The 15,920-nt window shown below is 52.7% G+C and overlaps 1 protein-coding gene across 1 annotated transcript; it reads left to right on the forward strand.

Annotated features, from left to right (window-relative positions):
- Positions 1 to 2,616: 2,616 nt before the first annotated feature.
- Positions 2,617 to 10,896, forward strand: CALY (calcyon neuron specific vesicular protein). Its single transcript, XM_026089283.1, has 5 exons — positions 2,617 to 2,665; positions 3,689 to 3,835; positions 5,676 to 5,795; positions 8,850 to 8,963; positions 9,802 to 10,896. Exons 1-5 carry the CDS (start codon positions 2,621 to 2,623, stop codon positions 10,003 to 10,005), a joined length of 630 nt encoding a protein of 209 aa, XP_025945068.1. The 5' UTR covers positions 2,617 to 2,620; the 3' UTR covers positions 10,006 to 10,896.
- Positions 10,897 to 15,920: the final 5,024 nt, after the last annotated feature.

Consider the following 15,920-nt stretch of genomic DNA (forward strand, 5'->3'; position numbering starts at 1 on the left):
AGGCAGCGCGGCGGCGGGTGAGTGTGGGCCGCTCCGCGCCCCGGGAGGGGGCTCCGCGGGGAGGGCACGGGGGGGGCTCCGACCCGTCGCCCGCCCAGGCTGGGCGAGACTCCCCACAGCGGCCGCTCCCCGCCCACTGCGGCACCGCCGCCTCCCGGGGGCCGCCGTCCCCCTCAGGGCGCCCTGGGCGCTGCGGAGCTGCCGCTGGCGAGGGGCCCTTGGGGTCACACGCGGGAAGGGAGGGTGCATTGGGGAGGGGGGAGGCTGCATGGCCGCGTTGACGGCGATGGGTGTGAGAGGATCCAGCCAAAGCCCACCCGCCCCGGGTGGGGAGAGAGGCCCTGAGGCTGGCTGCCGGCTGATTCATCCCTCAAAGGACTCAAGCCTCCTCTCTCTGCAGAAATAAGGCTCTCAACTCCAAGCCTTGCCTGAAAGCGGGTGTAGGCACCCTCTGCGCTGCCGGGAGACGGTGCTGCTGTGGGGCTGGACGATGGGTGGTGGGCTGCAGGAAGGGACACCCCTGCGGGGCTGGGGAGCTGTCGCGGCTGCCTCAGGAAGGTTGTCGGGAAGGTGATAACTGCAAACACACGTGCCAAAGTCCTTTCGGAGGAGACATGCTTACCAAGGTGGCTCCTCTTGGGGCTGGGGAGTGACAGGGGTGCTCTTTTTCACCCTCAGAGCTGCGTGGCGGGCTTGTCTTGAACAGCAAGCTGGTTCAGCACCAGCCAAAGCAAACCCACGTGAAAACGTTCTGGGACGCTGGTACAGCGATGCCTGCCTTTGCGTCGCTTCATATAAGCGGCCTCAGCAGGTTTGCTGGCAGGGTGGAAACCGAGGCTGGCTTTCCGCTCGTGACAGTCATGCGCCATTTGAAAGCCTTGTTGCCAAAGTAAGGGTGCTAGAAAACACAGGGCACCTTCGACTCAGGTTTTAGGCAAGGGATCAAATATTGTCAGAGCTGAGATCCTCCACTCTAGCACTGGATCCCATACTGCCTAAGGCTCTCAGTATTTTACCGGGTGTCGTGGAGCAATTTTAAGTAAAGTCATGGAAAAGTGTCTTTTAGCTCTAAACAAGGAGCTCTGTTAGAATAAGGCATCCAGAATAAAGGGAGAGACCAGTTTGCTTTGCTTCTGGTCTATCTTTCCCAATTTGAAGAGCTAGATCATTGGTCATAGCATAAAGCGATCCTGCAGATTGCTGAGCAGGTCTGTGTTTTCTCAGGAGCAGCAAAGCCAAAGCTCCCACCTCTCTTGGCTTTCCCACAGGCCTGTGTGCTGCTGGTTTAGGCCCCAGTTCGACAAGGTTAGGATGGATTCCTTTATTTTGAAGTCTGCCGGTAGCTCTCCTGGTTGTAGAGCAAAGCTTGAAAAAAAYCAAGCAGATCCTGATGATCCCAGAGCAGGTCTGGCAGGGTGGGCTGGTCCGTGCATTCCCTCCAGGGCTGTGTTGAGCAGCTAGGGAGGGTGGTCTTTGCAGGAGGGTATGCTGTACATTCATTCCTGATCCTATGCACCAAAAGCCCAAGCAGATTCCTGGCTTCATCGGGGAGTCCTCAGAGGCTGTCCTGGCAATCTYGCATCCCTCACAGCTTGCTGCAGGGACCTAATACGTGCTGCATCCCCCATTGCTGGTCTTGCTGCGTGAGTGTGGGCTGTGTGCCCACGCTCAATTGCCTGGAGACAGAGCTGGTTTTCCCAGCACGTGTTTTTGCGGGAGTTGCTGGGGAGGAGATCCTGTCTTCAGTCATCTTCCTTCTCATTTAAGGAGACTCAGCAGGATATAGTGTCTGTTGTGCCTGTATTTACATGCTGTGATGATGGCGACTTGCTGTCTGCTGATGTCTAATGGTCTTAGGCTGGTCCATCTTCCTCTGCACCATGCAGCTTAAGGGGATATTTTGCAGTCCTTGTAGATGGGCATCAGATCTCTCATGGAGGTGAAAACATCCTGCGCAGAAACAAGGAATAGGAAGAACCCCTAGCCTGCCATGGTGCCGGCTCCCTCTAACCCTTCCGGGTTACAGCAGTGCCTGGGGAGCCAGATGGGGTTGCTGTATGTCCATGCCACCATCGGAGAGCAATGGGAGAGATGAAATGGATGCTGCAGCCAAGTGAAGGTGAGGATAAGCTGCAAGCCAATGCGGTCGGGAATGCCTCCATCCTGGTTCTGCGCAGGCAATGGACCTGTTGTGACTTCTCTGACCAGCAGCTTGGGGCTCTTAGGCCCCACCAGTGGAGCCTGGGGAGCCCAGGCCATCTTTGATGATGCTAATAGCCAGATCCGAGCAGGGCAAAGCTGGCACAGGTGCTTTGGCCAGATATGCCTGCCACTCTGCAAGTTGGTTGTTTTCTTTGTCTTGTTCCAGTCTCATCCTTGAACAGTTTCCTGTCATCATGCGGTCTCATGTGGCTCTTCTGCAACAGAAACCTTCTGCGCAGAGGATAATGAATGAATTTAATGCTTTCAGTCACAAAACCATATGCCGATCCATTTTTTCCCTAGGAGATAGGCTTTGGAAGTGTATGTTTTACAACACCAGGGCAGTCTAAATTCTTCCCCATTGTCTCGTGCACAAGACAAAGCTTCTCGCTTGGCTCAGGAGTGGATCCTTCATTGCATGGGGAGAGACACCCCAAAAGAAGCCCCCAGTCTATGTGTCCTGGTAGGTTTTACTTGTCGTTTCCTCTGCCTTTGCCATGGGAAGGGTGTTGATGCACGGTTGTGTGTGCCGTTGGCATGCAGCTCCATGCTGGTGAACACAAATGCACAAACTGCAGCTTTTGAACCTGCAGTTTCTGTGAGGAAAAACTGCTCCCTGAGAAGTCAGCAAAGAGGACTGTGGTTCTTGGCAGAGTGAATCCCTTGTGAGACTTAATCCCAGCCTGGGAAAGGACTTTTCCATCCAGTAGAAATGTTGAATCTGAGGATCAGGATTGTCCTCTGCTTTGACCCTCAGGTACAGCAGGTTGTCTCTGATTGAGGCAGAAAATTTGAGAGGAGAAGAGGGGACTGCTTATAAAACTGATTGTCTTTTTCTTTAGCTTGATATTTTTCCTCTTTCTTCTTTTTTTTTTCATAAAATCTTTGCTGCAAGCCACAGCTCTGACTCCCCTGGGGAAAGATCCCCAGGGCTCTCAGGATTTAAACTCGTGTCTTCCCATAGTAGCATGCTGTTAGACAGCCTGTCTGCCCTCTGTGGCCATGCGGTGATGGGAATGGGTATGTTAAGCACTGCCTTTCGTGGAGGAGACTGCCTGCAAGGCCGGATGGAGGCAAGGTCCCAGCACCAGCTCCACAGTTCAAATGCTCAGGGACCTGAGTGTTGTTTAGGGACGTGCACAAGGGACAGGCCAAGAGCAAGGTACTCAGACATATGGAGAAGGAAGTGTGGTGTTTCAGGCACCCCTCTGTAGTTCAGCATCGCAGGTGGAGCTGGAGCATTTCAGTTCAGCCCAGGAATTGTGCCTTCCTCTGGTCCAGTTCAGAGTGTGCAGGTCTGAGCTCTGGGCAAGTGGCTGAGGGTTTGCGCAGTGTTTTTCCACCTGGCACCCTGGTATTGGTCCTGGAGGGCTCTCTTCTGGGCTGGGCCGAGCCACAAGTGCACCAGGCCTTGGGAAGCCTGCTGGGTCTTGCTGCGGGTTGCAAGGATCGGAGCAGGTGAGTCATGTCCCTCCTTCTGTCGCAGCACCGGACGTGGGCCATGGTGAAGCTGGGGGCCAACGTCTCCGAGAAGCCTGAAAAGGAGCAATATGGAGGTGGTGATGACTTCGATAATGTTCCCTTAATAACCCCGCTGGATGCCAGCCAGCTGCAGCAGCCCTTCCCAGACAAGGTAGACACAAGCTGTGCCCTGAGATGGCTAGTATGCTTCATCAGTGTTAGCTTTGCTTGGCCACAGAGTGGTGGGGTGGCTTCTTCCTTCCAGTTCCTGCTAGACCATGCTGATACAGATGTGCTCAGGTCATGTCTCGCACCGCTCTGCAGTCTTGTGCAGTACACAGGAACCTCTCCTGGGCTGGCAGGAAAGGGGAAACCAGTTTTCATCAGTTAAAGATCCCTGTTCTCAAGGGAATGTGAATGTTGTTTTCTAGATTCCCTTGGGAATGGATGCATGTGTGTGCATGCACATGTTCTCTGTGTATGTGCAAGCCATGTATTTATGTGCTGGTCTATGTCTGCATGTGTATGCTTTTTGCTGCATACATTTGCAGGCGCTGTGTGCTCACTGTACATATCCGATGCGTGTGTGCGCTTTACATGTGTGCAGGCATGTGTGGTACACATCTGCTGTGCATGTGCGTGGCACGTGTCATGCGTGCATGATTGTGTGCGTATATGTGCCACATATAGGTGCAGGTGTTTACCGTGCTTTTGTGTGCATTTGCTGTGCCTGTGTTATGCGCGCCCCAGATTTGTGTATGGTGTACATTTGTGTGTGCATGTGTGTGATTTGTGTGCAGGTATGTGCTGTACATCTGTGTGTATGCATGTATTGTGCTTGTGGGTATCTTGTGCCATGTATGTTTGCTTGCCTGCACATGCGTGCATGTACTGAGCATATGTTCCTGCTGTGCACATTTGCAGGTGTATTATGCCACTGTGTGCACGTATTATGCCGGTGCGTGCATGCATGTGCTGTGCTCGTCCTGTGCACACCTTAGTGCTGCGTTTGCCTGTACATGTGCTGTGTGTTTGTTTGCAGGTGGGTGCATGCCTGTGTATGTGCGTGCGGGATGTGGCATTAGCGAGAGAGACTTCACTGGTTCCCTAGGGCAAAGCGGGGTCTCTGTTGAGGCAATCTGACCTCTCTGCACCACTGAGGCCAGAATCACCCTGTAGCGCTCTCTGCTCCCAGGTTTGCAGGCATGTGGGGAAGTGCTAGGTGGTTTCCTCGATGCACCCTCAGTGAGGGAGCAGAACTGAGACCTGTGATTTGTTGCTGCTGCAGGCAGCACTGGCGTTTGGTCCTCCCTTCAGAGCAATTCCCTTCTGCTAAGCAGATGTGTTGCTGGTCAGTCTAAGTCAGTGTGTGCAGGACAGAGCGGTGCTTCTACCTGATCCATCTGCAGGCTGCTGACATGGGCTGGGAGCAATGACCTCATGTTTGGGAGGACACACTGGTCAGGGAAGCAGGAGATCCTATGCAGTCAGCATACCCAGACTAGCTAGGCTTCATCTCTGCAGTACCGCGCCCTTATGCCTGATGGCTTCCGTCTAATGTGAAGAGTGGGGACACACAGCCTGCTTTTCAGTCCCCTTTGTGCAAAGGCCACAGTCAGCATCCTGCTGTCGTAACCACTGTCCAGAGCTCCACAGGCACCTCTGGCTCCCCTGTCACTCTAACAAATTTTCGCGGGCAGTCCCGCTTCCTGCAGGTTGCAATTCTGCAGCCTCTGCACCATGCAGTGTTACTGCAGCCCTGCCAACCCTGCCTGAACCTGGGGTCAGACATTACTCCACAGTTTTGGGGGTGCAATGTGGATTGCAGGGGACAGGATCAGTGCACGCTAGAACAGTGCTGGGAACTTGCCACTTGGACCTCCAGGTCCATCCCCAGAGGATGTAAGGCTAGGCACATCTGACAAGTGCATGTCATTCTATCAGTCACTGCTGGGTAACTCTACCTTTTCCTGCCTGGCAGTGATGTTTCTCACTAGTTTTCCCTTTTTCAGATGATTGTCAAGACCCGGACAGAATATAAGCTCCAGCAGCAGCAGCAGAGGAAGTTATACATCCCAGGGATTAAAAAGCTGAATGTAAACCTCTATGATGAAGTATCAGAAAAAGTCAAGGTAATTCACATTCCTCTCTGCACCCACAAGTGCTTCCTCCACAGGTGTTGACAACAAAAGGATTTTTCCTTGCATAGGGATGCTGATACATGGCAAATCTGCTGCTACCCATGAAGCCACAGCCTTCTTCCAGCAAGGAGAAGGGCCAGCGTCCCATCAGCACTGGCAGTTGCTTGTGGGTGCTGGAAAATAAGCCACTGAGCTGAAATGGGGAAAGGATCTGCACTGCAATCCAGGACAGAGATATTTCCTGGCACATGCATGTGTCTCGACAGGCAGGTGGAGATTTCAGCCCCAGGTTGGGCAGGGAGGGCAGCTACAGCTGCAAGATGTCCTTGTGAAGGGGCAGGAAGGCTTACTGGCTCTGCGGGGAGGAGAACATCCTGGGAAGGGGATGTGAGATCAGTCAGAGACAGAGGGTACAGGAGCAGAACGTGTCCCCACGACCCCAGTCTGGAAGGACGGCAGCGCAGAGGGAGATCCCAAGCAGCACTGCGCTCTGTGCAGCGGAGTCTGCTCTGCCATGCGCCCTTCTTGGCCGACAGGCTTTTGGTGTAGTCGATTCAGGGAGTGCAGTCAGATCTGCTGGCTGTACATGTGCAGAACGAGATTTTGCTCTGTTTCCTAATGTCTTCCTGATGAGCTGGTCTCGCTGCGCTGGCTCACCCAGCAGCCTCTGCTCTCTTGATAGGGGAGGTGCAGACGCCAGTGTCCTGTCAGCCCTGATTAGTGCAGCCTGGGTAATTGATAGGACTAATTAGCCCAGAGTCCTCCCTTCCCTGCTCATTCCTTTCATGTCTGTTGCCTCTTTGCACCCTGATCTGTTCAGAGCAAAGCCCTTTCGGCTCCCCCTTGGCTGAACTTCCACCTCTTGAGTTTTCTTCACCTGTACTTTTTGCTTGTGCACATGGCTCATTCTCCCTCTTCTCAGCATCCTTGGGGCATGTGTTCTGTCCCATCCATTCACCCACCAAACATGAATAACAGACAAATCCCTTTTGCCAAGGTTGCTGCCTGCTGTGAATTTACGATCACAGCCAGGCTCAGGGTGGAGGCACCCCTGGCTGGGGGTCTTTGATCTGACCCCAGCTCACAGTAGGACCAACGTCACAGCTACAGCAGGTTGCTCAGGGCTGCATCCGGGCAAGTCTGAGCAATCCCTGAGGATGGAGATCCCCCATCACTCAGGACCATGTCCTAGAGGGCAGCACTCACATGGGGAAGGATGGTTTCCTTAGGCCAGCCGAGATTTCCAATGTTGCAGCTTGTGCTGACGCCCCTGGTGTTTTCGCTGTGCCCCCGTGAACAGAGTCCGGCCCGATCGTCTCTGCAACCCCTCTGGGTAGCAAAAGATGCAGTTGGATTCCCCTTCGCCTTCTTTCCTCCCCCCTGAACAAGCCCACCTCCTGCAGCCTGTCCTCGTACACCCTGTCCTCCAGCCCCATCATCGTTGTGGCCCTGCATGGGACTCATTCCAGTTTTTGGATGTCTGTCTTGTAGTGGGGACCCCAAACAGGACACAATATCCAGATGTGGCCTCAACCGAGCTGAGCAGAGGGAATAACCCCTTCCCTGGGCTTGCTGGCTCTGCTCTTACTATCCCAGCCCTGGAGGGCGCTGGCTGTCCCTGCCACGAGGGCACACTGCTGACTGTTCCCTGTTTTGCTTGAGGACCACTCCCAGCCCTTGCCTGCAGGCTTCTGGTTGGCAGAGCCAGCAGTGATCACTGCTCTCCTGGGATTTTATTTGGGAAAGGCTGGCATTTCCTGTGCATGGTGCAAGCAGATCTGAATTGCCTGCAGCTGCCAGCAGCACCTGGGGCAAACAGTGAGGCTTGGCTGCAGGGTACAGGCAGGAACCTCCTCTCGTTGCTCAGGCCAGAACTGGGGGATTACAAAGCACCTGGATGAGGGGTTTTGCCAGGATGCCGGCAGTGGAGAGGCCTGCCTGGGACTTTGCCACCCTGCCTGGCAGAGTGGGACTGCAGGCTCCCACTGCTCCAAGTCAGGCCGAGACTGCACATTTTGTGGCACCAGAAATAGCTGCTGTGCCACTTGCATTTCATGGCCCAAGTCATGTTCAAAATGACAGCCTCAGCTTGCAGAGCCAGCCCAGGCAGGACAGGCAAAGAGCTCTTTCCAAGGCTGCTGTTCTGATGTCCCCTGGATGCAGGCTGAGCCCAGCACCTTGCAGGTTGCTAACCTCCCTGCATTGCTGGCAGTGGGAGAGAAGCCAGGTCGAGGAAAAATGTTGCTGTATACTGAGGCAGTATTACCTGTCCCTTTTTTAGAGACCAGCATGGCAGCCTCCTGTTCCTGACCTGCTCCTCTGGAAAGGGAGACAGCCTCAGAGGGCTCCCTCTGCTTTGAACTCCTCTTGCCAAGCCAGCCCCGAGCTGCTGGCCAACATCTGGCCAGAACTGCTCACATCATGGCCCTTACAGCCATCACAGTTTGTGCTAAGCCATGTGCTGCTGCAATGATGTGACCCTGTTCCCACCAAGGGCAAGGCGACACTTGGGCATCCGGAGCCTCATTTTGCCTAGGGACTGGCTCATGGATTGACCCCACCTTAGGGTGCTTTGCCTGTACCTGAAGTAATGCTGCCAAAGGATGCTCAGGTCCCTCCTGGTCTTCACATTGGTTTGAACAAGGAGTGGGAATTGTTGCCCGTTTTCCTGCCCCAACCGTCAGGCCTGGAACATCCATACCAACGCAATTTGGACAGCAGCGAGGATGGCTTAGCTTTCTGGGGTAGAATATGCCCTCATGTCCCCTGTGTGTGCTGCCACTCATGTAGGCAGAGGAAACTGAGCAAAAGCTGGATGACTCTAGCAAGGTATACAGTGATCATCACAGCCAAGAGTCAAGAGATCTGAGCTAGTTATATATTTGGATGTGCGAGGTACAGAATGATTTGAGCCAGACAGGGTAGCATGCAGAAGGGATAGCCCAGAGCTCATGTGCTGTGCTTGCAGCTGGATCAATTCCCCCCATCTCCTCCCATCTTGTGCCTGACCGCACTCCTGGACTCCCTTTCTTTCTGTCCCCGCAGCTGACTGGGCTCATTCTCGTCACGATGGCATTCCTCGCCTGCCTCCTCATGCTTGTCATGTACAAGGCCTTGTGGTATGATCAACTGAGCTGCCCTGAGGGCTTCGTATTCAAGGTAAGGTGGGCGCATGGTCCTGGGGGCTGATGAACTCTTTCCGACAGCCCTGTTTGAATAATGCCATTCCGACCCCAGCCTGCTAGCTTGGAGGGATTCAGACTGCTCCTTTCAGGACTGCTGCAGCTTCTGCACAGGCAGCCCCAAACCCAGTCCTTTTTCCTGAATGACATTTGTCGAGGCTGTGACATAAGCAGGACAGAGAGCTGGACCCAGCCTTACTAGATCAAACTCCATGCCACCTTCCCCCTTTGTTGGGACATCTCTGCCCATGGAGAACGAGCTGCAGGCCCCAGCAAACACCCCATCTGCAAAGACCCCCTTGAGGAGGAGTGATGGGAGAGTGGTGGGCCTCGCACTTTCTCCTGTGGGCACCATGAACTGCCCCAACCCCACAGCTGAACTGGGGAGGGAGCACTCGGCCTGTTAAGGGTGGGCAGACACAGCCTGGAGAGGAGTGTGGACCCTCAGCGGCCTTGAGATGCTGCTTGCTCCTCTGCTGGGACCACAGGAGAGGGAGGAAATCCTGGGATCTCACCAAGGGTAGCCAGGTCTTACCTGGCCTTGCTGAGCCTGCAGGGGCGTGGATGTCCTTGCTGTTGGGGATACTGCCAGTTGGAGGTGGGAACCAGCCTGGTCACCTCATGGTGCTGGTGGATGTGGTAGGTGAGGATGAGCGATGGATGTTCCCAGAGTCATCACAGGAGAACACGAAGGCTGAGCTGGGCCCCAGGGCACCCACAAAGTGCTCATGCCAGGGCCACTTGGGTGCAAGGTGGCTTCAGGCGGTTGGGCTCTTCCTAGCTGCCTCCTCCTGCTTTCCTCTTCTTCTCCCCAGCACAAGCACTGCAGCCCAGCAGTCCTGGAGATGTACTACTCGGAGCAGGAGACAGGACCTCAGGGAAGTCTCTACATGGCCATCAACCACTTTAGCCAAGGCAAGAAGAGCATCCCGGATCTGCCATCCCCGTGGATGCCGGTTGTCAGTGCCCTGAAGGAGGCTGAGAATGTCAAAGAAGTGGCAGGAGGCCATCAGGAGTAGGGCAGGGGTCCAGCGCACGTGCCAGCTGTTGCTCCATGGGATGTAACTCTGTCAACACCAGTTCCGTTTCCAAAACCAAGCAAGCAAAATACAGTCCTGAGTGGGCATGGGGCTGGAACAAAGGGTTTATTGTGTCCTGCGGGATCTCTTTATTCCCCACCCTTCTCCCATCAGTTGGAACAACATTGTCCAAATGGTTATTGCCTACATTTTCCCTGTCTGTGTCTGTAGCTGCCAGAAGGCAGGATCGCACCGTAAAAACCCTCTGCTGCTCCTGGTTTTCAGCTTCTCCATGGACCATTTGAATTGATTGAATTGTGGCCCTCCCTTGCCAAGTGCCAGGGCTGCCTGTGTCAGACAGCCACTTTCAGCTGTGAGCACCAGGAGGGCTGTTAATTCATCAGAAGCATTGCTTCAGTTTTGGTTCTTCTCTTTGGGGCATTGCAGCTGCTGGTTGTCCAAGACAAGGAGAGGGGAGATGCAAGCTCTGAGAAGGCCAGGAGAACAGCAGCCCTTTGCAGCTCAGCCTGTTGATGCTGCTGTCTAGTGACAGCAGACGTTAACATGTCCTGCATTTTACTTTGAGAGCTTTAGAAATCTCATTTACACTTTGCTGATCTAATTTGAAAAAGCCATTGTGAATTGCAAGGCTAAAATTGACTCCATTTACTTCCAGTGCTTCTGGGTAGGACCTTGTCTTTTTTTATTTGACACCTTAAAGCGTGTTTGCTGTGGCTGTCATGCAATCATGCTCCCTACACCTGGCTAGACCTTGTGTTTGCCCCTCTGCATTTCAGCCGCTGCAGTGACGCAATGGTGCTTTTCCCCAACCATGTATTTCTCTAGAAATTGTGATCCTTGCCTCAAGGTGAGCTCTGGCAGGTTTTTTGAAGAGCCAAAATGAATGTGATGATGGGCAGCTTTTCTGTAAGCAACAATAAATGTGTGCTCTTGTCCCAACTCACTTGTCTTTTTGCCAGGTGTATTCCCATGACCTGTATTCCCGTTAGCACTACCGGCTCCTTCCAGCAGAGCACATCTGCTTGCTGATCTCAGCCTCTGGGGGAGCACAGTGCAGCTGCTGATCCTGTCCACCTTCAGGACCAGGGCACTTTGGCTCTTGCTCAAGATGTTGCTATGCCTGCTGTGGTCCCACAACCCTGTGTCCCTTGGTGAGTCGTTGCAGCTTGAATGCAGACAGATGTGCTCAGTTCCTGGCATCACAGTGGTTATATGCTTCAAGGCCTTGCTCTTTTGGGGAGGGATCGTGCCCGTACAGCAGGTGAGGAAGCAGAGACACAGGAGATGACATGATCTCCTGGGAAAAGCCCCAGTGCCCTCTGTGAAGTCTCACTATCCCCTTGGACCTGTGTGCTGGTACCTGGAGTGCTTTTCTGCCTTGCCCAAAGAAGACACCTGTGTTGCTGCATATGCACAGATTTGGGGTCCCTTTCCCAGGTGTTTGCGTGTTTACTGCCCCTGGGAATGGCCCCACGAAAAGCTCTCTCAGAGCTGTGTCCGTGGGCTGCAGGATTGCCTCTCACCATGGCTTTGGGACAGGAGGGGGACAAAGGGACCATGCCATCACACCAGAGTAGCACAGAGCACTGTGCCTGTACATCACAGCCAAGGGCAATGTCCTGCAGTGCTTGGCAAAGCTGCATGCCAGATCAGCTTTCCCGGAGTCACCCAGCCCTGCATGTGGAGGAATTGCTCAGGGAAACCTCAAGGCATCTTGGGAAAAAAATTACTGAGTATTCAGAAATGGCTGGAGGTGTTTCAGAGGCTCGGTGTCTTTTCCACCATCAGCGGAGCTGTTTCCCTGCACACCAGATAGTGTGTGAGCATCTCTTTCTGAGTGGTGAGGCCCCATTCAGCACTCCCTCACATTCTTGCATGTTACAGTGGCCTGTATGGATTTAATAACATCAAAAAACAATCTTTTACTTTATCCCCCAGCTCTTCTGAAGATACCCACATGCTGCTGGCAGCATCTGTACAAATACTGCCTTTCAGCTTGCAGAGAGAAAGTCTTCTGGAAAGCAACGGATTTCTGTGGCTTGTAAATCCCTCTTGTGGCAATGGAACTGCAGTTTTCTTGTCCGCCTCAGAGTGGGGGTTAACGGTCCTTCTGGTCATTGCTGTTCCTGGCTTTTGTTAATACAAAAAAAAACAGTAGGAGAGGTCTGTCAAGCTGATATTCACAGAGAGTAATGCAAACCAAGGATTTCAGACAAACTCTGCCCAGAAAATTCAGGGGCAGGTTTTGGTGCAGCAATGGGGGAGCGAAAGACCAAAGCTCTCTCCGGGCTCCTCCATGCATGGGTAGACAAAAGCAGCCTGCAGATTGCTTGTGAAACTGTGTGAGTGGAGGGGAGGATGCAAACAGGAGTGTCTGTATTGGCTACCAAAGGTACCCCATCCTTGATCACTTTGAAATTTCCCACCAGTGTAGCAGGGCTAATGTCTCGCCATCCCACGACACAGAAGCTGGTGGCCCTGTGCCAGAGGCTGTGGTGAGCAATGGGCCACTGGACACATGGATGGCACTCTATTTCAAGTCCTTTTCTGCCTGCCTGCAGTGATCCCAGGGGAGCTGAAAGCCTGGGCTCTTGGTGTTGGAAAGGGCTTCCAGTCCATCCTGCCCCATCAAAACCTGTAGCTTTTAGTGACTGTGTTAACCCACACCTCTGATGATAGATTGCCTCTGACATGGAGTACTCTTGTCCTTTGCGAGGTGGCAGGCCAGGCCAGCCGTGATATGACTGCAACATCTGGAGCCCATCATACTTATGTTGTAAATTTTATTAATCTCTCTAAGAGATGCAAAACTCACAGGCCAACATAAATCTCCTGCTTCCTCTTAGCTCACCAGGGAGCAGTGCTGGCCTGCCACCAAGCAGCATATATTTTGGGTCCTGTGCCATCACTTGGCTGAAGAGGGATTAGAAATTCAGGGAACCCTGTGGCTGGAGGAGCCTGAAATCCAATCTCTGCAGCACCTTTTGGGACTGACTTTGTATCTGTTGAGCCCTGGTTCCTGTGACTTCAGATGTCACCAAGTCCAGCAGAGGCCTGTATTTTATTTCTGGCTCTGATACAGCTGCAATTGCAGGGCAACAGCTTTGCTCAGGTGATTGTCAAGACTTTGGAGTGTTTCTTGCAAAGAGTTGCCCTGAGGTGAGTGGGGTGCATGGAGGCTGGGGCAGAGTGCTCCTTGCTGCTCCAGACATGGACACCGGGCTGTGCTGTGACACAACAGGGCTGTGCCTCTTTGGGTGCTGCGTGGTTGGCCCAGAGCCTCATCACAAAGTTTTTGCTTGTTTGTTTTTGCCATTTTTGATCTAACAGCTTTTTTTTGTCATCTGTAAGTTGTGCCTGATTCACACTCATCCTTCCCAATCGTGAGGGCTGGTCCAAAAAACCTGTGAGAACTGTGGTCTTCACCAGGGCATCCTTTGACCAGTCGTTTCTCTTGCCTTGTCTCCAACCCAGTTCTTGAGCCATGATGCCCCTTTGCATCACACCCAACAAAACCTGCAGGCCTCTAGCAGCCTCCTGGGAGGAATTCCTCCAAGGGCATTCTGCCCTTTTATCTACATTTAGCCTCTTTTCACAACACTCACAGCACAAAGTGCCAAACCTCACGGGAGCTGTGCTCACCACATCTGCTGACACCATGCTCTTGCAAACTGCTGTAGGTTGGCCAGATCACCCCACACTGCAGTCATGGGGCAGGTATCAAATCTATTCCTTTCTCAGTCCTTTCCAGCTGATTCACAAAAACGCCAGCTGCCCCAGCTGCATGGGTGCACCAAGCACCATCTTCTGCAGCATCCTCACCATCCTGTGCTGGGTGCCCATGGAGTCAGAGGTGGAGAAGAGCAGGCTGCAGTCCTAGCCCAGCGTGGCCGTGGTGAGCCTGAGTCACGCTGTAGAGAGAGGAAGGGGGGCAGCACACCTGGCCATGGGAATCCCCTGCCCACATGCTCTTGTTGCAGCTCTGTCCAGGCCAGCAGAGTCAAATCAAACCAGATGCTGGCATTTATCACATAAAAGCTGATGGTTTTGGGGTGGTGACTGTGAGTCTGGGTATGCAAGTCACAGCTACTTGGTTATGAGGACAGCCCCAAAACAAAGACAGCCCTGATGTGTCAGCAGGATGGAAACTGGTTCTCAGTGCTAAAAGTGCCTAGGGATCCTAGCTAAGATGTTTGGAGTCTGGGTGCTTCCCCTCCTTATTAGTACCCCATTTTATTGGCTTCAGGAGTGGTTGGTTCATATATCGGAGCTGGTAACTATGGTCGTTGTGGCTTTTTTTACTATGATGCTGTCCTGAGAATGAATGTCCTTTGAAGGACACCACATTAACACTCCTGAGTTGTTCAGAGAGTTTTTCAGAATTTCTTGTAGGCATGGTTCACCTCATGGGTCTCAGTGCCCCAGGAATTATGGAAATTTCGGAAACCCAGAATTCAAGGCGGGTCCAAACCAGATTTCCCCATTTCCAGCAACTGAAGATAGAATATATTCACTGGGGCTTCAAATGAAAGCTGTGGTTGACCGTGGGATAAACATTGCACTATGAATTGGACCATTTTGTAATTTACAATAAAATTAAAGAGAATCAGAAAACATGCCATCACTGCAAATGGAAAAAGCACAATGTTACTTTTTGGAAAAAAAAAAAAAAAAGAGTTTGCAAAAAGTATCCTTTCCTTCCCCTCCTTCTTTTCCCTTTGCTCCACATAATGAGCTCTTCTGGTCCTTTATTGAATCCAGATTCAGTCTGGGGCTCAGACTGCGTTTGAGGCGGAAGCAAAGTCTGATACAGGGTGTAGATCCTGAAACCTACACCTCCAATGTCCTGAGGGGACAGCCAGTTCCAGGGAAGGTGAGATCTTAGAGCAGAATAAGTGCTTCCAAATGAACAGAATTTCAAGTCAAGCTGTCAAAGAAAGTTTCTAGAAAGGTAAAGCTCAGAGCTGGTCAGTAAATGACATTTTTTTGTCTGAGGAAATGTTGACTTTTTATCAGCTGCAATGTTTTGGTCAAAATCAATGTGTTTCAACCCAGAGCTGTTGGGCTGGTGTTTTGGAGAAGGCAGTTTCAAAGGCAGATAAAGTCACTGAAGGTATTGCATAGTGTCTGGGGCTAGGTGTCACAGGGGAAGGGGTGTCACTCCCTTGGGAAAGGTCTGCCATTGCCCACATAGCTTTTTGGGTTGCTTTGTCTCAGCTGAGGGCAAATTTTGTGAAGAAGGTGATCTGTCTTCTTGGGGCAGATGYCTTGAGTAGACAACCACTGTAGCACCCCTACTAGACTGGACAGGTGAGATTCAATTGCCCATGCATGGGTGTGAAGGTCTGTTTCAGATGCCCCTTTGCTTGGCCTCCTGCTGCCAGTTCAGGCGGTCACAATTCTCCTGTGGGCATGGTGTCAGACCTGAAGATGCTTTGCATAATCTGGGGCATGTCAAAAAGAACCAGACATCTGAATCTCGCCCCCCTGGCAGCAATAGGTTTGGGGACAGGATGGGCCCGGCTCAGTGCTGCAATTGCGACCAGCTGCCTGATGCTGCATGTCAGTCTGTGGTGCACCAAAGGAGTCTGGCTCTTTTGTAACACTTGTGTGACATGTCCTCCTTTTAAGTGAACAGGCCAAGTTCCTCATTGTGTCTGTGTCCTTCACCTGCTCTGCTGAGCACTTCTCGAATGCGGATTTGCACCTGCACCGGGCAAGTCCTGAAGAGCCTGGAGGCACCACAGGAACATGGGGGCTTTTGGAGACTGCTAAGTAGGGGGCTGGGTGCATTCAGGAGGAAGGGCAGCCACTGTGCATCTCTGAAGCAGAGCCCACAAAAGCCCAAGTCTCTTCTGAGCTCTGGGCTCCCTGGTTGACCAACGGCAAATTAT

Source organism: Apteryx rowi, unplaced genomic scaffold (genome assembly GCF_003343035.1).
Source record: "Apteryx rowi isolate R43461 unplaced genomic scaffold, aptRow1 scaffold_807, whole genome shotgun sequence".
NCBI lineage: Eukaryota > Metazoa > Chordata > Aves > Apterygiformes > Apterygidae > Apteryx > Apteryx rowi.